This window comes from Mytilus trossulus, chromosome 7, assembly GCF_036588685.1.
Source record: "Mytilus trossulus isolate FHL-02 chromosome 7, PNRI_Mtr1.1.1.hap1, whole genome shotgun sequence".
Classification (NCBI taxonomy): domain Eukaryota; kingdom Metazoa; phylum Mollusca; class Bivalvia; order Mytilida; family Mytilidae; genus Mytilus; species Mytilus trossulus.
This window is the reverse complement of record NC_086379.1, coordinates 39,972,706-39,996,023: the sequence shown is the minus strand read 5'-3', so window position 1 is coordinate 39,996,023 and position 23,318 is coordinate 39,972,706. Positions and strand designations below refer to the sequence as shown.

The window sequence follows — 23,318 nt, the reverse complement described above, 5'->3', positions numbered from 1 at the left end:
ATTTAGAGCAAATCTGACATGAAGTAAAAATGTCCATTAGGTCAAGATCTATCAGCCCTAAAATTTTCAGATGAATCAAACAACCCATTGTTGGGTTGCTGCCACTTAATTGGTAATTTTAGGGAAATTTTGCAGTTTTTGGTCATTATCTTGAATATTATTATAGATAAAGATAAACTGTAAACAGCATAAATGATCAGCAAAGTAAGATCTACAAATAAGTTAATATGACCAAAATTTTCAATTGACCCCTTAAGGGGTTATTGTCCTTTAGTGACAATTTTTCACAATTTGTACATCTTATTTGCTAACTTTAAAAAACGGTCTCCTCTAAAACTACTCAACAAAAATTCAACCAAACTTCAACTGAATGATCAGTGGGTGTATAAAATAAAGTTTGTGTTTTATTTTCTTTTTCGTCAAAAAACATGGCCGTCATGGCTAAAAATAGAACACAGGGTAAAATGCAGTTTTTGGCTTATATCTCAAAAACTACAGCATTTAGAGCAAATATGACAAGAAGTTAAAGCATTAATTAGGTCAAGGTCTACCTGTCTGAAATTTTCAGCCGAATTGGGTAACTGGTTTTTCAGGTATAATACACCTGAATTTATGATTTTAAAGAAATTTTGCAGTTTTTGGTTATTATCTTGAATATTATTATAGATACAAATAAACTGTTAACAGCAAAAATGTTAAGCAAAGTAAGATCTAAAAATAAGTCAATTTGACCAAAATTGTCAATTGACCCTTTTATTGCCCTTTGAAGACTTTTTTCACAATTTGTTCATTATGTTGACTTACTTTTAAAAATCTTCTCTTTTGAAACTGCTGTATCAAATTCGGCCAAACTTAGGCTAAATGAGTTTCAGAGTATCTAGTATAAATTTTATATTTTATTTCCTTGTATGTCAAGAAACATAGCTCCTATGGCTAAAATAGAACATAGGAGAAAAGGATTTTTTTTTTTGCTTTTGAAGAAAATAGGACGATTCAAAGAACATTGAAATAAATTGAAAAGATAAAATAATCATTGATAAGAGATTTAACCAACAAAATTAAGGTGAGCGATTCAGGCTCTTGAGAGCGTCTTGTTTTATTATTTGATCGTATTTTTTACAAAATCCTCTTCAAATGAAAAAGAAGATGTGGTATGATTGCCAATGGGACAACTGTCCACAAGATATCAAAATGACAAAGACATTAACAACTATAGGTCTCTGTGTTTCCGCTAGTCTTTATTGATCCAGATAGCATAATTTCCTATATAGAAATCTGTTGGTCAAACAGAAATGTCTTTTTTATTCTATCCCCAAGTTTCTTACTTTTTATTGTTTTATTAACCAATGGATCATGGTGACTGACATCTATCAAAAGAGCTGATCTGCAAGTCTAGTACAGGAGATATAAAAAGTTAAATAACAAAAATACCAAAGTCCTACGAAAAGAGCAAAACCAAAAGGCCAAACAAATCAAACATATGTAAATGTTAGTACTGTTTGTAGTTGTATGTAGGTATAATACTGAATATCTCAGGTCTAGAACTAGATTTATAACGTGCCTCTAAAGCGTGTGACTTTATTTCTCCAGCGCTTTACAGTAAATATTCAGCGCTCGGTTTCATATTTATGCTGCGCTTGTCTTTATATACCTCTATATATCTACAACGCTCGTCTCACTGTTTAACAGTGAATATATCTATATAGAGAATAATACATGGCAAAATCCGTATCATATGTCGTATCATCCCGAGACATCAATATCAGCCCGATGGCCTTTAGGCCCGAGGGATGATATTGGTCGGGGGTGATACGGCATGTGATACGGAATTTGCCATGTATTATACGCTTTATCATATATTTCAACAGAAGAGTATTATAGTATATGAACTGTTTTCTGATCCATAGCACTGGGTTACCTTCAGTTCTGCTTTTGTCTTGTTTCAAAGCTTTAAAATAACTGCTCAATTATTTATACGAAGCACCTAGGTTACCTTACAATCTGTTGTTTTGAAAAAATTTTGTTTATTATTGTATATATTTAAATGTTTTGTATTTTTTATAGTTGCATTGAGTGTGCCAAAAAATATGTTGTAAAAACATGATGTTCGTGACGTCACATACAATATGAAAACTTGATGTACGTGACGTTACATACCAAACAATGACGTCATTCCAAAAAAATACCTATTTTTAGAAAAAAAATTCTTAATACGGGTTTTACCATGCGATACGGGGTATGCGATACAGGGTAGGTGATACAGACTGGAAAAAAGAACCTTTATTAGACATAAAAAATAGCTGTATTTTGTACTAAATATAAGATAAATATAGATATCTTATTGTTAGACTTTATATTTGAAGTGCTTGAATTTACATCTTCAGAGAAGGAAAAGGGGAAAGGGGAATTATCAAGTTCTAACAACATCTCCACCACGCATTTAAATAGAAAATGATATGAGGTATCGATCCATACCACAAAATGAGTGCATTCCCAGCAAAAAGCGTTTCAACACGAAGCAAACGAAACCATTTTTCTGCAATTTTCAGACGGCCTTAAGTACCGATTTATGTGAAATTCTTTGTTAACGGGCTTCCACAATCAAATGAAAATTAAAGGCAAAGCCAAAAGGAAAAAAATCTTTTGAATAAATCTGACATAGAAATCAAACCTTTACTGCCATGATTTAGCTCGTTCGTCAAACTGGAGCAAGTATAATACAATACAAACAAGTAGACAATCACCGTTAGTGTTTTCTTTTCAAAATCTCGTGATGTTTTGTTTCTGTCACTTTATCATCCTTTTTCTTTGTTCTCATACGATTTGAAGCGGGACATAAACGATGGATGTGTCCACTGTCAATGACTTAAAAGGGAGCGTTTATTTCGTTGTTTGCATTGTTGGAATGCAGTATCGTTTATGTGTATAAATTTATGTATTCTTAATATGTTGAATCTATACATGTTTGTACTTACCTATTATGTGGAACAATTACAGACGTGATAATTAAATTATATCAATCTTGCTTGGTGATATATGCATGTCATGATCAATTGTGTGAACAACTTACACATAATGCGTTATCAAATGTTAGATATGTTTTTCTATCTCTGAATTACTGTGTGATGATTTTGGGGTATTTGGCGTTTATTTCCGTAACAGATTACTTATTCGATTTATTTATTTAATTTAAATATTCATTCTCCTAGTTAGATCTCATTTTTCTTCTTATGTGTCCCATTTTTGCAGGGAATGGTTGTAAAACTTGCCACAAGTGGGGCTATTTTGGTACTTGTCTACCGCAAAATCTAGAGTGTGATGGATACAATGATTGTTATGATGGTTCAGACGAAATATCATGTGGTAAGTTGATATCATTCAACTTTTAATACCAATATTTCAGACATTGTTTTGTAAATAAAAAAAGCTAGATACTATATTGGCTTCCAGAATTACGAAATTGCCTACTGACAGATATTTTTCTAATACCTTTTGTTGATAACCTGAACGTGTCCGTTTTGTTTATTCGTACCTTTGTTGTAACTTTCTGAGCTTATCGACGAATACGCTAGATGTTTGTATATCCTTACTAAAGTGAAAACTAAAATCAGTCTACATGGTCAGGTTTATAAGATGTAATCATGTCATAAAGCATGATCCAATAATTTCATCATAGAGTCAGGATTAGAATCTTGTTCGCCAGTCGCGCGTGTCGTCTGTACGACTAGGTAAACTGTCTCGTATATGAGTATGAATATGTGGTTTCATTGCCAATGAGACAACTCTCCACAAGAGACGAAATGACACTGTACGGACTTCAACAATGTACTAAACAACATACCGCAGAATCAGCTATAGAAGGCCCCGAAGTGACGTAAATAATTCAAACGAGAAAAATAACGGCCTAATTTATGTACAAAAAATAAACAAACAAACAAATATGTAACACATCAACAATCGACAACCACTGAATTATAGGTTCCTGACATAGGACAGACACAAACATACAGAATGTGGCGGTGTTAAAAATGTTGGCGGGATCCCAACCCTCCCATAACCTGGGACAGTGGTGTAACAGTACAACATAAGAACGAACTATTAACTATTAATCAGTATAAAAAGGCTTAACTCCTCAGATGGATACAAATTGAAATACATCCAACAGAAACACAAGTTAGGCTAGATAATAAAGATTCGAGTTTCTTAGATATTTCTCTTTTTCGTTATTTGCAATGACATTGTCAGTTTATCTTTTACTCCTTTCACATTATCCAAATTAAAATGTTTAGAAACAAAATTAATACCTCAATATTCTACTATGCCTGCAAAATGCTGTCTTGTATTTGTAATTTGCTTTTGAAATTTTGTGTAATTTGGCAGATCTTCATTTCATGTTAAAAATGAGAACGAATTCGAATATGTTTATTAAGGAAAGATGAAAAATAGAAAATACATTAAACTTTGTTATTCATCAAAACAAGTAAGACGGTTGAGTTTTGATGCTGTAACACTCGCTTCAATATTCATTTCTTTAATTTTCAAAGTGAATCTACAAATTAGGATTATACAACAGTCTATCATTAAACGTTTCAAAGTTGAATGTCACATCAGTATATATGGAGCTTTGATTTTTTATACAATTTTCAGTTAAATACATTTGTTATTTATATTCGTGTTAGCCAACACTGAAATAACGCCTTCATAAAAACTTGATCTTATATCATCATATTACTAAGTCTGATAGCCTTTGGGCATAATTAATCAATAAGTATACTATTCAACAATGGTTAACAAAGAGAACACTGATATTTGTAAGTGTTTTTTTCTGATTAAATATGATATAATAAATAAAACTCAATGGTAGCTATAGTATTTAATGATATTTAATCGACAACCGTAATACAAATAACTTTTGTTTATGTTTTAGGGCCTAATAGTAGATTTTGTAAAGTGATACCTCCACATGTTTCGTTCCAGCTAACATGTCCATACCTGCGAATTATTCAAATCGACGATGTCTGGTTTGATTATCATAGCCATTGTTTAAGAAATAGTCAAAGACAATCTACACATTCGGATTCATTTCGCTATTGTAACAACAAACATCGGTGTACACCAAACGTTACAGGATGGATGAGTGCAAAAATAATTTATCATTGCAAGGGTAAGCAACATCTTGTGTTCACAATTTGTTAAGTTTTAAATTCATTCTTTTTCAATTTTGAGTTAAAAGATATGTGGGATTTACGTCCAGGATACAGCGACCTAAACATATAAATAATTAAATAACCTTAGTGAGCGCGCTCACATACCCCACGTCCCCACATTGTTACTGGAGAAATAAAATAACTGTAAGAAAAAAATGAACAATAATTTCCTGTTAATATGTACATCTAAAAGATAAGAAGTTAGTAATATCCTTTAACTCTACTTTCCGTTATACAGATGATATTTCTTTCAATAAATAATTCAAAATTTGGTGACTGTGTGGAACGCATCTATACCATTGAACTAGAGATAAAGGATATAATAGATACAGTTAAGTCGGTCTCCTATCTTGACGTGCATCTTAAAATTGACAAAGAGGGTCGATTGAAAACATATAACTTTACGACAAAAGAGATAATTTCAGCTTTCCAATTGTGAACTTTCCATTTCTAAGTAGCAACATTCCAGCTGAACCTGCATACGAGGTATATATCTCCCAATTGATACAATATTCCCGTGCTTGCATTTCCTATCATAATTTTTTTTGATAGAGGGCTGTTGCTCACAGGAAGCTATTAAATCAAGAGTTTCAAATGGTGAAGTTGAAATCATCACTGCGTAAATTTTACAGACGCCAAAACGAGTTGGTTGACCGTTATGGAATAACCGTTTCCCAAAAAATATCGGATATGTTCCTTACGTCGTAACTACAATCCCCCTTCCCTTTCATGAATGGTACCTACCGAATAAGACTATTTACCGGATTTGTTATCTTATAAGCAACATGACGGGTGCAACATGTGGAGCAGGATCTGCTCACCCTTCCGGAGCACCTGAGATCACCACTATTAATTGATGGGGTTCGTGTTTTTTTTATTCTTTAGTTTTCTATGTCGTGTCATGTGTACTATGTTCTGTCTTTTTGTCCTTTTCATTTAGCTATGGCCTTGTCATATAAAAAAGGAGATCAGTTTATTTTCGATTTATGAGTTTGACTGTCCCTCTTGTATCTTTCGTCCCTCTTTATGGCCTTATTATCAACAAAGTTTCGTGAAGTTCTGTTTAGGGGTTTCAGAGAAGTTGTGATGACAAACTGTTGCAGAGTTATATTAAAGCAAATATTATTCAAAGAGGAGTCACTCCCAGAAAAAAACAAACGGAATCATAATTTCCTGTCCATATGCACATCTACATTGTATGTCCTCATTATCAAAAATGGTTTCATGAACTTCTGTTGTGTGGTTTCAGGGGAGTTGCGATATCAAACTGTTGCAGTAGTATATTGAAACAAAAAAGTTCAAAGGGGCGTAACTCCTAGAAAAAATGGAATCGTAATTTCCTGTCGAAATGCACATCTGCATAGTATGTCCTTATTACCAAAAAAGGTTTCATGAAATACTGTTGTGTAGTTTGAGAGGAGTTGCGGTGATAGGAAACAGGACTTACGGACTGACGGATCAAAAATATTATACGCTCCGCAACGTATAATAAAACGAAATTGAGAGTCCAACTTACTATCTGTAACAATAGTCACGTGCGTATCCCGTACAGTTGAAAATATCATAATCAGACTAGTCACAACACCATGCAAGTTAAGAAATGAAGCAAAAAGCTAAGAAAGATCTGTGATTGGCTATTTTTATAACATCTTAGTGGAATAGGATAACTCTCAACAAGAGTTGCATTCAATTATGTTGGCGTTAGGTTTGCATCTTCATTCTTCAGGAATATCGCTCTAAGATATATATATATGTTACAGTAAATAGGTGAAATTAGGAATTACATGTAATTACTAAAATTTAGGAATTACAGGTAATTCCCGATGCACTTAGTTAATACAAGTAATTCCTTAAACAGCCCAGTTAATACCAGTAATTACTAATTTTAAAATGAATTTTTACTATTTACTGACTGCTAAAACAATGTTGTATTATGGTCATATGATCAAAAGTTATGGTAATACTAACTAGAAGATCAGTTAGTACTCCTAAAATATTGAATGGTTGATTTGTATTAAAAATATCTTGAATAAATATGGACTTTCAAATATTTGGTTAAAACAGAGTAACTTTAGTTTTAATCCAAAATGGTTAAAAGTTGAGCATTATACAGATAAATTTTGACCAATTTCAGCAGACATGGAAATCAGAAATGGAAAATTCTCCCAAAGCGTTATGTTTTAACTTTTAAAAAAGAAGAATATTAAGACTTATTACCTTATAAAGATAAGATAACGTTATGCAGGTTAAGAACTGGAATGAGCTGTTATGTGCATTAGCTTCGAGATATAAAAAAACTATATATTTTGTTTGTTGTTTAATCATTAATAAAAATGATATAGTGAAATTATAATTCACTGTTAGCAGCCAATCTGGTTCTATTTTGTTAAATTAGCTGAGAAACAAGGTTGATGAGTTGTGCACTTGCGAGTAAATATTTGGACCTCATTGAATACATATTCATGTGACCTTCAATTCAACCCCTAGCTGGAGATGTGTTATCGATGTAGTTAGCTATTGAAATTGTAAGGGTTTTGCAGAACAAATAGTCTCGCCTACTTTTGCTGTTAATCGCAGGCTCAACAAAAATGAGGAAAAAATATTAAAATGTTTCTCTAGACACTATCTTTTGACTAGTACTATAAGAAGCTTCTGTCAAAATTGGGTAAAAATCCATGATGGTTTATAAAATCTAATGCTTTAAAAACTTTAACTGCAGAGTGGATGTAATGTTAACTGGGAAAAAACTAGTCCATTTATCATGTTTATAAGCAATACATGTATAGGAAAAAAATGATTTTTTTTTTACAAAATTTACTTTCGGATATTAAACATTTAGCTTCTGTCCAAGTTTGGTAGAAATCCAGTACAATCGGAGAAAGTTATTTTAAAGTTTTAAACTAAAGTGCATGATTAGGATTTTAGTTTAACAAAATTATGAAAATGAATTTTGGGTTGGTATCATTGTCTTGCATGCATATATTTTGGAGTTGCAAGACCTATAAAACAACAATTTTTCAGTTTCAATTCACAAACACTAAAGAGTATGCACTTTTGATGTGCATAAACTACTTAAAACTTTTACTAAATTCTTTCATAGATACAAAGATTTGATTAGTAAATTTGGCTATACCTGTAGAAAGCTTATTAAAAATGGTATTTCACATCCTAAATTTTATGGTAATATTGTACTTAAAGCGAGGAAATCACTATGTGATCCGTGTAAACTCATCGAACCTTTAAACAAACTTATAAGTAAGGGTTATCGTACCAATATTGTAATTAGATCTCTGAATATAGTTCACATTGGCACTAATATTGATTTTGTCATTAGCAAATTAAGACAACTAAATTTCATTATCTTTTGAGGCGAGATGTATAGAGACACAGACACGTTAATTTTTTTTCTATAAAAGTCGCTCTTCACTATCCTACTACCTGTCGATACATTTATTTTTGGCATTGCACAAGTAATGTCTTCTTTGACTATTAATGACGTTAAAATACTAAATCCCTGGGATGTGTTTTATTTGATTTTAGTCTCTGATGCATGATTTTTTATTATTAATTGGTTTTGGCTTTCAACTAGCTGTCAGTAACTGCTAGTACTCTCAAATCGTATTTTCTTGTTAATTCGACCTGTTGATACTTTTTATAATGCTTTTTTGTTATTTTTTATTTATATGGATCTTGTCTGTACACTAGCATGACTAGCTTTGATTATTTGTAATATCTTCAATTTTTCACTTATTCTTACTACATTTGTATGAACTTCAAGATTATAATTATTTTTTTAAAACCGGTTTTTTTCTAAAGTGAATATTGATTGGTTAAATATTTCACAGTCATGTCCTGCCATGGCTTTGTTTGAATTTGTTTGTTAGCTTTTTGGTCATGAATATTTGTCTTTAATATTTAATTAACTGTGCATTTGTATTCAGATATCGCAGATCAAATTTATTTCTTCATTGTGTAATCATACGTTTTTTGATTGAGTTAAGTCTGCCAATTGATACATTATCGTGTGTTTTTCTATGTTATGATGTTATGCTATTGTTTCAGAAAAAGGGAGAAGGTTTGGATCCATTAAAATATTTAATCCCGCTGCGAATGTTTGTACCTGTCCTAAGTCAGGAATCTGATGTACAGTAGTTGTCGTTTGTTTATGTAATATATACGTGTTTCTCGTTTCTCGTTTTGTTTATATAGATTAGACCGTTGGTTTTCCCGTTTGAATGGTTTTACACTAGAAATTTTGGGTCCTTTATAGCTTGTACCTGTTGTTCGGTGTGAGCAAAGGCTCCGTGTTGAAGGCCGTACTTTAACCTATAATGGTTTACTTTTTAAATTGATATTTGGATGGAGAGTTGTCTCATTGGCACTCACACCACATCTTCCTATATCTATAATATTCCGACATCCTTAAGTAAGCTCCATTAAAATCCCTATCCCTTTACTTTCTTATTTGGTAATATGTGTTTAATTTTAAAACAAAAACATCAAGTTAGTAAATAGCTGTAAAAATGACAAAAAAATCAGTAATTACCAGTAATCACTGAAACAACTAGTAAATACATGTAATTACTAAATTGGCTAGTAATTACAGGTATTTACTGAAATGTTTAGTAATTACGTGTAGTTCCTAATTTCACCTATTTACTGTAACATATACATACCAGACCTTGAATGCCGTGTTACCATATATCATATATGTTTTGTATAGTCATTTTATAAAATTTACTGTTTGCAAAAGTATAAAATATTCTCAATTATAGGGATGTTCTGGTACCTAACAGAAAACCCTGACCGCTTTTGGCACAATTTTTTTGAACTTTTGGTCCTTTATGCAGTTCAACTTTGTACTTGTTTCGGCTTTCAAACTTTTGTATCTGGACGTCATTAGAAAGTCTTGTGTGGACAAAATGCACTTGTTGCCTTTTGTTAGCTATTATTCGTGTGTTTCTTTGTTAATTGTGTTCTCCTATGTATTCATATTGTTGACCTGTAATATTGTGTTGTCATTTTAATGTTATATTTCACATGGCCATAAAAGAGGGAGGTTTGGCATGCCTTAAAACCAGGTTAAAAATATCCTGTACCAAGTCAGGAATATGGCCATTGTTATATTAAAGTTCGTTTCTGTGTGTGCTACATTTTAACGTTGTGTCGTTTGTTTTCTCTTATTTTTGAGTGTGAATTCATATTACTATAAGACGTGTCCCTGTACTAATCTACCCCAAATTCATGTATTTGGTATTGATGTTATATTTGTTATTCTCATAGGATTTTGTCTAATGCTTAGTCCGTTTCTGTGTGTGTTACATTTTAATAATTTGTCGTTGCTCTCTCATATCTAATGCGTTTCCCTCAGTTTTAGTTTGTTACCCCAATTTTGTTTTTTGTCCATGGATTTATGAGTTTTGAACAGCGGTATACAACTGTTGCCTTTATTTACAACATCCATGTTGCAAATTCCTGGTGCCTCGTGTAGATCACACTCTGCTTAAGATCACTAGTGATTAGTTTGATATAATATTTTGTGTACTCTTTCTTCTGATCATGGTGTTGTCAGTTTATTTCGACTGGAGAGTTTGAAATCGCTGTTTTATATCAATTTGTAGATTAATTCAAGACTGTAATTTGTTGCTTATTGTTGACAGTCATACGGTAGTCCCTTAGTGTTAAAAGTGTTTTACTGTGTATGGATAGTTATCTCATTCATTGGCAAATAAACCTCTTATAAAAAAAAAAGAAGATGTGGTTTGATTGCCAATGAGACAACAAGAGACCAAAATGACACAGAAATTAACAACAGTTACTATTAGTCACCGTATGGCATTCAACAATGACCAAAGTCCATACCTCATTGTAAGATATAAAAGGCCCCGAAATTACAATGTAAAACGATTCCAACTAGAAAACTAACGGCCTTATTTATATAAAACATGAACGAAAATCAATTATGTAGCACATAAGCAAACGACAACCACTGATTATAGGCTCCTGAAATCGGCTACCTCATTTGTTTTTATTGAATTTTAATTTTATTATCTAAGAAGTAACCAATGTTAAAATTTACATATCAAATGATGCATAAACTGTAATATTTCCCTAACTGGTTTTACGTCTACTCAAAGTTTCAAGGAAGTGTAAAAACTAGCATTGCCTTGGCATCTGTATTTTTCAAAACTTTATTTATGTAATAATCAATCTTATAGATGAAGATGTCAAGAGAACTAGACAAACGACAGTCTTACATAAGACTACTAGGTCCAGGACAGAGGTTCCGAAAGCAAAGTCAACGAAAACAAATAATAATCGATCACCAAAAGTGACGACAACAGTTTCGACGTTATCACCTACTCATGAGAAAGTAGCCAATGAAAATGTATCAAAACTTCCAGCAACATCAAGTTATCCAATGGAATATGCAGCCTCAATAAAGAGACAAGTAAACACAACACCAAAATTTAATGTCAAGATAAACTATACCAAAGTTTTGAAGCACACTTTTAGAACCACACACAATCAAATACATGAGACAAAAGACAAATGTAATTGTAGTGTTTTTTATAATCCTTTTGGAGTTTCAAAAACTTTTACTGAGGATACGATTCCTACTGTTAACACCAATCACATAACAACGCATGCGACGCATATCGACAAGACATTCATGAAAAATGATTTGCAAACTGATAAGCGAAAACAGAAATCTCAAGGTTAGTTAAATTAACTTCGAATTATTGAAACTAGTATCGTGTTTAGTTCGAGTTCATTTAATTTGCAACTGTGACTTAACTATCTATTGCTATTGATTTGAAATTATGAAAATGTTATTATATTTGCAATGATACAAATATTTATCATTTTCATAAGACAAAAACAACAAGATGTGAAAATTTACTGGTCACCCTAGCTTCCCCATAAAGAGGAAAATCCATACCAAACAGCAGATAATAAAAAGACATTAAATCGATACAATGAGAATCATTTTCAAAAGAGAAAACCAACCCCCATATTTATATAAAAACAACAGACGAAAAGAAATTAATGTCAACAGCCGCTAATGACGACAACTAGATTACAGAAATTATGATTTCTTTGCGTTTGTGTTGCCTAATCCTTTAGCCTAAAACAGCTATATTTATACTCTGTCTCGTTTAATGATTGTTACCTTATAAAATAATCACAAAAAAATACAAAACTTCCAGGAAAATTTGTAACGAAAAGTCTCTATTCAAATTTGCAAAATACAAAGCTCAAACACATCAAACTAATTGATAACAACTGTCATATTCTTGACTTGGTACAGACATTTTCTTATGTAGTAAATGGTCGATTTAACCTGGTTTGTGAGCTAGCTTACTCTGTCACTTGTATAACAGTCTCATTAATATATATATAATATATTTACAGTGATGTGTGAACAAAACAAACAGACATAACAGACACAAATGTCACGAATAGGGGTACAGCAGTCAACATTTTGTTATAAATTTAATCAATACAACAAAATACATGTAACAAAGAAACACAAAAATGCATAAAGACAAAGCACACAAATATAAATGAAAAAAAAAGAATACAAGAGATTGCCATGTCACAATAACACAATATATACATATATGCTTTGAAAATGTCATATTTTGAGTGGTTTTTTTTTTATTATTATTTTTAAATTGTAGATCTGAAATGTCTGAGTCGGTACTTCGATACTAAATTTGTTTTGAACATGACAAAATTATAATGAGTATTTATTTTGATTGTGTTTGGTATTTGCATCTTTTCTAGTAGTGGTTAATACAAACAAATATTGGAAGTGAAAACAAAATCATTTAAAAACAAGCTAGATAGAACATATCAATGCGACAAATCAATACGACAAATTCAATCCATAAAATGATTTTCATGCAGAATATATTTTCATTTCAGTGGTACATATTGCAGGAAGTGTAACTGGAGTGATGTTTGTTATTTGTCTTGTGTTTTTATTTGTTGCTGTTAGGTATGAACTTTATGAATATCAATTGTTTGTTTTATATATATATATATATATATGTATATCAAATAAAACTATAGAAAATTACAAACTGGGATGAGACAGTATGGAACAGATGTTTTTTCGGTCACCATATGTTTTGTGTTACTCTAGTAAAACATTACCGAGTACTATGTGTCAAAGGAGAATTGACCAGAAGTGTCCAAAGGAGTAGGTTCAGTAAAACCCCTTTTTTGGCCCCAAAATAAAGCAGTTTTACAAAATTGTTAAAATGTATACTTTAAGGAAAGTAAAATACTTCTGCTACATAAACATGTTAGTTTACCAATACAGTGCACATATATCCGGTACAAGCATCCTTAATTCATGCTAAATTACAGAAATCTTCATAATTTTAGCATTTGAGTGAACTTTTTACGGTTTCCGTCTTAAATGGAATTGGCCACATTTGTGTTCATTCTTAATATTTAAATGTAAGTTGTATTTCATGATAATACATCAAATATAAAGGTTGAGAGTGAACACAGATGCGACAACTTTCATTTTTGACAAAAACCATATGAAAAGTGACAAACTGTGGCATATTTGATAGATTTTTCATATTTCAACTTGCATTTGAACGTCTTAGGTGACTAGATCAGATCAAATCTTTTACGTAAATTAATTATATCGGCAGAAGTAGACACTCCGGTGTTTAAAAAAAGTGTCAAAATCCTTCATTGGATGAACCTGAAATTGAGACCAAAATCGGTCCTTACCGGACCTTCTTTTTACGAAATTTTGTATTCATTCAAAAGGAAAACTAAACAGTGTAAAATGATTGAAACATTTGACATTTTGTTTGCCATTTCAAAGGTCGAATGCTGGATTTTTGTAAACTTTCTTGTCTCATCTGCACTGCAATCGAGATTGTAACAAATTATAAAACGACCTCGTCCGAATGCTGTATTCCTAACGTTAATTATAGACGCAGCCACTCCTGAGAACAAATGCATATCTTAAATAAAGTATAATTATAGCAGAATATTACGCCTTTTGTTAATTAAAATCACGTCTCTTGTTTATATTTTTCTCATATGCACCGATTTCATATCTCCTTTGTGTTAATATAGATCCATCATGCATTGGAATATGGTTACATATTAACCATGTTAACGACTTAATATAATCACTCGATTTTGAAATTGAGATTTTTTTTTATTCAAAAACAATTTATAAAGAGAAATGTCTTCCTCAATATTCTTTCTTTAGCTCCTAATGTTTCTACTTATTTATACATTCCTGGAATTCAAAAGATTGGGTGTGAGAGTTCCTGATTATTTACAGTGTTTTGGCCGCAAAAAAAACCTGATAAAATGTCTTGTTTTCCCTTACAGACGGTACATACTAAAACGGGGCAAAAGTAAAGACACAGAAAGAACAGCAACGTCAACTTCAAACACCAAATCCCGAAATTCACTTGAAGGCCAGGATAATATTCCATTGTACAGCTGTGTTGACAAACCACAACGGAGTGAACTTGGTACAACAATGCCTCAGTCTAAATCAATTGCAAACATTGGATATGATGATGCCTTTGAGATCAGTGTTCAGAATGAAGATTACGACCACATCGAAAGGGTTGAACGTAGAGGGGACGTGGATATGGTATATTCTATAACAACGTATCAGCAAACAGAAGATGATTATGATATTTCTGGTAACTTCAATGAAACTCTCCGTAGTTACCAAGAAAACTCCATTTATAATTGATCCCATATATCTATAAACAATATAAAAAAAGAAGATCTATATTGATATTTTTTGTGCATTGTGTAATCTTTATTCATTCTAAAAAAAACTTTTTAAAATCTAAACTCTTAGATATAAAACTGTAAACATGGAATTTATCAAAGAAAATACAACCAACGAGCAGAATCAACTACATTGGCAAGCGCAACAAAAAACTACTCAAAAAAAGAATTGCTGTTCTAAATAATCTGTCTGTATCTAACACATCTGCATGTAATTATTATGATCTTATTACGTCAATTTTTCTATAGCGGATTTTTATAACAGTAGGGTGGAAAACTCCACTAAATGAACTTGAAACTTGGAATTCCTTGTCTGTTCATCTTTTAAATTTTTATATTTGTTTTCCTGTCAGGCAAACAAAACCGAAATGAATAAAAGTTTACGATCAACGTCATTTTAATATCATTATGCAATGATCTGTTGTTTACAACTTGTTTTTTGTTGTTATTATTATTATGTTCAATAGAAGCATTCCCTTCTAAATCGATTTTCACCTAATGCTGATCTAAATTGAAGTATAAAACATCGCCAAGGTAAATTCAAAAGGGGGAAATCCATAAAGCTAGAAAACACCAAACCAAGGACTATATCAATCAATGTAACGAATGGAAAAATCTATCCTATTTCTGCCATTTAACTTTGAAAATTGATAGCTAGCTTAACCTCTCATTTGTATGACAGAAATCTATAGTTCTGTTATATAAACAAAATCATAAAAGAAAGCATACATGCAATGTAACTGGTTTACGTGACAATAGTTGGTACTCAACATCCAAAACTGTGTATACATTACGTTTATATCTACTAGATGGTACGAATTTCCATAATTTGCATTTCCTTAATAATAATTTAATTGATAGAGGACTGCTGATTACAAGGAATCTATTGCAACAAGAAATTCAAGTTGAAATCATTCGCTCACAGATTGTATTGACACCGTCACGAGGTTGTTGATCGATATAGAATATCTGTTTCATAAATGGCGGCGAATATGTTTCAATTGTTTTTACCACAATCCCTTCCTCGAATTTGACTTACCGAATAAGACTTATCGAGAGTTTTGTATTTTCATGACCAACACAAAGGGTGTCACATGTGGAGCAGGACTGATTAACCTTCCATGGCATTGTTCGACTTTGTTTGAGTTGAATATTCCTTTGAAAGCAATCGCCTCTTTTTCACAGAAATACAGCATAACTGAGTTAAAATTTCACACAAACATACAAAGAAATCAGACAAACGGAATGGCTATTTGTTGTTTTATTTTATCCATTAAATTCATGGTAAATGACTGTTCAACAGAGGGGAGAATGATACCAGAGGGACAGTCAAAATCATTAATCTAAAAAAAAACTTACAAATTCATGGCTTAAAAAAAGATAAACAGACAAATTATACAAAAAAAATAAAGACGGAGCAACACGAACCCTACCAAAAACTGAGCGTGATCTCAGGTGCTCCGAAAGGGTAAGCAGATCCTGTAAGATATCTAGATAAAGTGGATGAAAAATTACCTACAACCATGATATTTCTACGAAAATATATTTGTAGAACAAGCAATTTCTGTATTCGTTTGTCACTTTTTTAGGGCAATTAGTTTATGGTTATCATTGAAGAAACTGGCTTTTGACGATACAACACTGATTGATACAAACTTTAACAAATAAATTAAGTGTGTGTCTATCTATTTGAATTATTTAAATTTCAAATTTCAGGGGGTAAAACTAATATTTTTAACATTAAAACTATGGAGAAGGTGGTTTTTCGAACAAAACATGTTAGATTTAGAACGATAGATATTACTTCCAATAAATGAGGTCTAAAAGGATGGGATTCGAAGACTTTTTTATCACTATAACTATCATATTTGGTAGTCTAAAAATACGGTAATAAATACCCTTAAATTTTTAGAAGATTTTTCATAAATGTATAACTCTCGGTTTAAAAACGCTTCCTGGCTGTTGTTATTGATTTCAGTGTAACAATTGTTCTTCTAGAAACCAATCTGATACGTGAGAACTATATTATTGTTTTTGCTTTGTTTATGTATTGCAACACTTTTGGTTCTCCCGTTTCAGAAACACTTAGTTCCGTTTATGTATGTGTTTATTCATTTGTTAAAATAATGCTATGAGTAGTCTTTTTTGAATTTCTTGTATTGCGGCTACCTTTTGGTAGTCTAAGAAATCGTGGTCTTTATAACAAATACCCTTAATTGTTAAACATTTTTCGTAACATATAGAACTCTCGGTTTAACACCGTTTCCTAACCGTTGGAATAAGCTTTTGATTTCAGTATTGTTCTTAGTAGGACCACTCTGGTACATGAATCATATTTCATTTGCTTTTACTTTATTAAGTTTTTGCAAAATTATTTGGGTTGTCCTGGGTCATAGACATGAAATCAAGTGGGTGTCTCCTTGTTCTGTTTGTGTATGTGTTCATTCATTTGTCAAAATATTGCTGTGAGTAATCTCTTTGGAATCTCTTGTATTATGGCTATCTTTTGGCATTAAATTATATATAAGGTATGTGTTCTGTGTATTGTATTTCTCTGTGGTGAATGGTGTCATATTCCTGCTGGTCACAAGGTAATCGATTTGAACTGAAATTCAATAGACCTAGTTTGTTTTTACATTTTATCCACCACTTATCAATCATACATTTTATCTAAAAGGAAGAATAAATTATTATGATTAGATAACTACAATTGTTAATATCATTATTATTAACATATGAAACTACAACCGGCTACATTCCACATAAATAACATTACTACCATGGATACAAGGACGTATTTAAGATTCGCTGCCTTGTTTATTTTGATTAGCATTAATTTTGCTTCTATATACGGTATGTTCATGTCACTTACTTTAATTGTCCTTGGATTAAGGAAGATCTCCCAGTACGTCTTGTAATAATTTTGATAAATATCCGACACATTTGAAATCTCTTGGATAAAAAAACATTATATCAAAATTATCTTCGGTTTCCATAATTGAACAAACATACACAATTGGGATTCAATCCTGACATACCGAAATATCTTTTCTTATGAAATTTTTTCCCCAAAAACAGAAACAATTTTATGATCATGAGTTAATTTTAACACCAAAAAAACACAAATATGACGTACGGCAAACAACATCAATCACTGAATTACATGCTACGAATTTTTGGGAAATGTTCATTAGTATGCTAGTCGTAAGCAGTTATCAAAGGTAACATGATTATAATTTAATTTGCCAGACGCGCGGTTCGTCTTCACAAGATTCATCAAGGACCCTCAGATCTAAATAGTTGTTAAGCCAAACAAGTACAAAGTAAAAGAGCATTGAAGACTCAACATTCAAAAAAGTGAAACAAAGCAACATAATTAAAGCTAACTATAATGGGACGTCCATTTGATATTCTGGCGGGGGGGGGGGGGGGTTAGAGGATGTTGAAAATAAATAACTCAGCCTTGATAATCACAAAACAAAATGGTTTGTTCTATGGTAGTTTGAAAAAAAATCCTGTCTTGCAATGTATCGAGAATGAATATCTCAGCTGGTCTTATCGGAAGAATGATGTGGCACCAGATTCTTCATAAATTCATCTTTTTTCCTATAAATAAAATCGGGAAACACTTCCTAATTTTTTTAATAATCAAAGTATAAATATTATGAAAACTTGAGGTTAACTGTATCAGGAAACCTATTACGCACTTTTATTTTAACAGGGAGGCAAATGTCTCATACAGGAAATTTCAAAACCTTACGCTTGTCTCCATATCAAATTGTGTTCACGGCGAGTGCCTTGCTAGAACCAATGTTCTGTTTTACCTCAGACGTAGCCCTGATTTTTCGGGATCAATGTTTCTTATTTATTTGTCTTCTGCTCATTGATTGCCCTCCTGTTTTCTGTTAGTGTTGTAATTTTTTTGTAATCTAGTTATTTTGTAATGCCCGCGTCACACTGTCCCGATTTTAATATACGATGGACACCCGAATGCGAAAATTGTAAGTTCGTACGAAGTTGGTCCCGATCTCGTTAAAATACCAAAAAGTGACCGAAGCAAGTACGATGAATAACGAAGTTTATACGATGGTGCTGAAATTATATACGATAGCAAAAGATTGACATACGAAGGTTAACCGAAGACGGGTACTGTAAATTCAGAAATTATTGCGTGCATTTATTATTGCGATTTTGTCATTTTACACTTGAATGCGATTTTAATTTTTATGATTTTGAGAAAAAGTCATGCTTAATTCAGTTAAAATATTACAAAATGCGAGTTTTAATTATTGCGTTTACAACTCAGTCGCATTATTCGCAATAATAAAAACCTCGCAATAATTTCTGAATTTACAGTATTTAAGCTTCATATATCAGCCGAAGCCTACACGATGGATCACGAAGGCTACACGATGGATCACGGTGATGGTGTGATGGCCATACGATGTCTAAATGACGTCGTGTAAGCTTACAATGCATTTAAATTATATGTCGAAGGCATCACGCGTTTTAAAGACAATATTAAAGGTATTTCCAGTTACTGAATGTTTTGGTTGATTTCTAAAAAAACAGTTTATGTATCAAATATGCATATTCAATTTACCATTTTCTGCATGTGCCATATACAAATATAGTGTCCATATTTGTCCCCAATATGTTACATACGAGGGAATGCCACGCTCGGCATTGCTTTCTTTGAACTGTAAAACGTGTGCACTAGTCTGAATAATCACCCATAAGTATGCCCATGTTTACTGATCTATCTTAAAGGTAAGGTAATGGGTTCGTTGATCCCTTTTATTCAAAAAGAGCTCTTTCCAGGAGACTGTCATAATAATGTCGATAAAAGGGAGGATGTGGGAAAAGCAATAAATGCGGCAAAATATGACACAAAGAAAACAAAATGGTTATGGTTAACTCAGACGATACTTACAAAATCGGAATATTTAAGAAAAGGGTGGTTTTCCTATATACGTGTACCTTCAGTGTTGGTGTACGAGGCGCGTTTATGATTTTCATTATATTACTTGATATGAAAAATTGACAAAAAATAATATTTTACTTGTAAAAGTAAATCCTGAGCCTGTAATAGCTGCTCTTCTTGTTCAATTTGAATTAATAGAAACAACGCTGTCACCGTTCTTGTTCCCATAGAATCATTTGATATGAGCTCCATGTTTTGTGAACGCGCATGGCACTTTAAATGTATTTTAGCGCGAAAAATTAACTTACATTTAGCTGGATATATTGCCGTCGTAGTTCCATCTTGTCGCCTTCGTACTTTAGGTAGCAATACACAGTTAGGAAAAAAACTTAAAATTGACACTCATAATTTTTAAACACCCTCTTTCCCCTTCTGTCTAACAAAGAAGGCTTTATATGTGTGTTATGCATGTATATACTTGTAGAAAGAAAATCTTCCATAGGTTTGATTTTTAATGGTCATAAGGGTGAAATATAATCCCTTTTGGGTGTAACCATGGCAACAATCTGCATTTCTTAGATACAAAATATAACAAAAAAGGGGGGTGAACATGTCACAAAAGTCCCCAAAATTTGGTCTAAAGGAAAATTTCAATGAATTACAGTGATACCTTTCCTGAATCCATAGGTTTATATCTATCAAGTGGTCCAAAAAAAATCATATGCTTTCCTGCTCCTTTTTCCATAAAATTGAATTGAAAAGATCGAGCGCAAAATCCTTGTTGATAAACACTATAATAATTTATGGACCTATGAACGGTACGGATAGGAAAATACGGACTGTCAATCATAGAAATAGCCTATAAAACATGTTAAAATCAATCTAAATGTTCATATAAACCCACTAAGAAGGCTATATTATTCTTCAATTATCTCAAAATCAATTTTATTGTACAAAAACTTTCATATTTAAAATATTCACAGGGGCCATAATGCGAAACTAAACTTCTAACTGTGTATTGCTACCTTAATTCGATGGCAACACGACGGGATTACGAGGTCTTCATAAATTCGTGTTACCATCGTAAGACCTTCGGGTAGCTTCGTGATTCATTCGAGTAGACATCGTAATGTAAAAAATGCCCGATGGAAACAAGAATGCAGTACGATGTTCAAAGATGCATTCCCGGTGACATGACGATGGTGAGGATGGTGATACGAACTCAATACGAACCATCAACATCGGACGCACCTTCGGGGATTTTTTAACATGTTAAAAAATTTAGAACCCTTCCCGAAGTTCTCCCCGAACGATAGAAAAATTGGCCGATAGTTTTACGGTGGTTAAACATGTCACTACGAATAGCCCGATCTGGTTACGATCAGTCCCGATTTTGAAAATTTCCATAATTGTGTCGCCATCGGCGTAAAAATCGGGACGGTGTGACGCGGGCATTATGAACTTGATTATGAGTTATAAAAAAAACGACAGCCACAGACTTAACTATGTAAATTCCATTTTTGCTTTATCAAGCACATTTGTCTTTTGGTGTTGTCCCTAGAAATTAAATCTTACACTGAATTTATACATTTTGCTTTGAGACCACAATATTGTCAAAAGATTATTAAAACAAAACTTGCATTTTCATATTATGAAAGGCTCGTCGGAACACCCAGAGAACATGATTTTTCGGCATTTGTTCTATAGCTTCTTGTGCCTTCAGAGGCCCCAAAACCCTTAAAACAATTACTCGCTCCCCTCGGCCAAATATGTTTGCCAATACTTTTAAAGGACGCTAGTTACAACCAAACTTCAAATCTATGTATGTTTGCAATACATGTATATGCAGTTGGGAATATAAAGGATCCATTTTCGCAGAGGAGGAGGATTAATTATGATTAAATAAATGGTACATAATGACTTGACTATAAATGAATTATTTATAGTCAACAAATCATTCAAAAAATTTATGTTTTCGATTTATCATAAATATAGTTGTAAAAATGAATAATCAGTACCTTGCTTAAAAGAATATGAAAAATCTTGCTTCAACAGTGCAGAAAATGAAGAAATTAGTTTAAAAGAATAAAAAACCGATCGAAAACTAATTTTCCTGGCACCTCCCCCCCCCCCCCGACCCCCCTCAGAATATCAAATTGTCGTCCCCCAATTAGATGAAAAGGGGTCGGATCATCATACCAATTGAAAACTTTACTTTTGCACATGTGTTCTAGCTAATTTTCTCTCGAACATAAGTGTCGATATCCATTAATTTGTTAAGTTTGCCACAGTGTGCATATTTGTATCGTGTATATCGTCCTCGATGGTACCACCAGTCAAGTAGTCAGCACTTCGGTGTTGATTGACATGAATATCAATTATTTGGTCATTTTTATAAATTTCTTGTTTCAAAACTGAGAATTTTTCGAAAAAACTAAGATTTTTTTTATCCCAAGCATTGATAACCTTAGCTCTGTATGGCACAATTTTGGGTAATTTTGAATTCTCAATGCTCTTCAACTTTGTACTGTTTTGGCTTAATAACTATTTTGATATGAGCTTCACTGGTGAGTTTTGTGTTTACAAAACGCGCCTCTTGTGTATTTAATCATAATCCTGGTACCTTTGATAACTAATTAATAACGTTTTGTTATTTTCAACGTGTAATATTCATTTCTTCGTCGATATATCATTACTTTTAATGACAGACTTGTGCATAAAGTAAAATCACAAAAATACTGAACTCCGCGGAAAATTCAAAACGGAAAGTAACTAATCAAAAGGTCAAGCACGTTTAACGACGTGTTTATAATCCTGGTACCTTTGATAACTATTATAGTAAGATCTGATGTAGGTTTAAGTTTTTTATAGCTGTTTTGGAGTCAATGTGTTTTGAGGCGATGATCGTTTGGTTCAATGAGGTACACTCGTGTAATGTGTCTTACATGAGCAAAGAAATGCATTTAAGTGATGACCGGGTATAGATTATGAAAATCTCTTTTATCGAACATTTTCTTGTGCAATATAACGCAGATATGTAACATTTCTTTACAGAATATGACGAAATGTCAACAATTGGCTCAAAGACAGTAAACTCATTGACCTTCCCTTTGGAAAACGCCAATAACACGAGTATTTTGCTTATTTCAACATCCAGTATCGAACCTCCCAGTGTTTCATCTACAACAATTAATCAAAACCAAACGGAATCTAGCTTCAATCATTCTTCCATTCATGTTTCAAACATACCTTTCGCACATCATAATGAAACTACTGGTTCGTCAAATGAAAAACATTCAACCGTGATAACAGGTATGTCTACAATAGGTGCTTCATGTTATATTTTTTACAAATTTAACTATTAAAATAAAAGCATACATTGATTAATATATTGG

The 23,318-nt window shown here is 32.3% G+C and overlaps 1 protein-coding gene across 1 annotated transcript in view; it reads left to right on the top strand.

Moving 5' to 3' along the window:
• Positions 1-14,958, top strand: part of LOC134726398 (mucin-2-like) — a 54,579-nt gene extending 39,621 nt beyond the window's left edge. The window contains exons 4-7 of the mRNA XM_063590798.1: positions 3,250-3,363; positions 11,426-11,926; positions 13,140-13,212; positions 14,583-14,958. Of these exons, the coding sequence (XP_063446868.1) occupies positions 3,250-3,363; positions 11,426-11,926; positions 13,140-13,212; positions 14,583-14,958 (1,064 nt within the window). The remainder of the gene's footprint in view (positions 1-3,249; positions 3,364-11,425; positions 11,927-13,139; positions 13,213-14,582) is intronic.
• Positions 14,959-23,318: the final 8,360 nt, after the last annotated feature.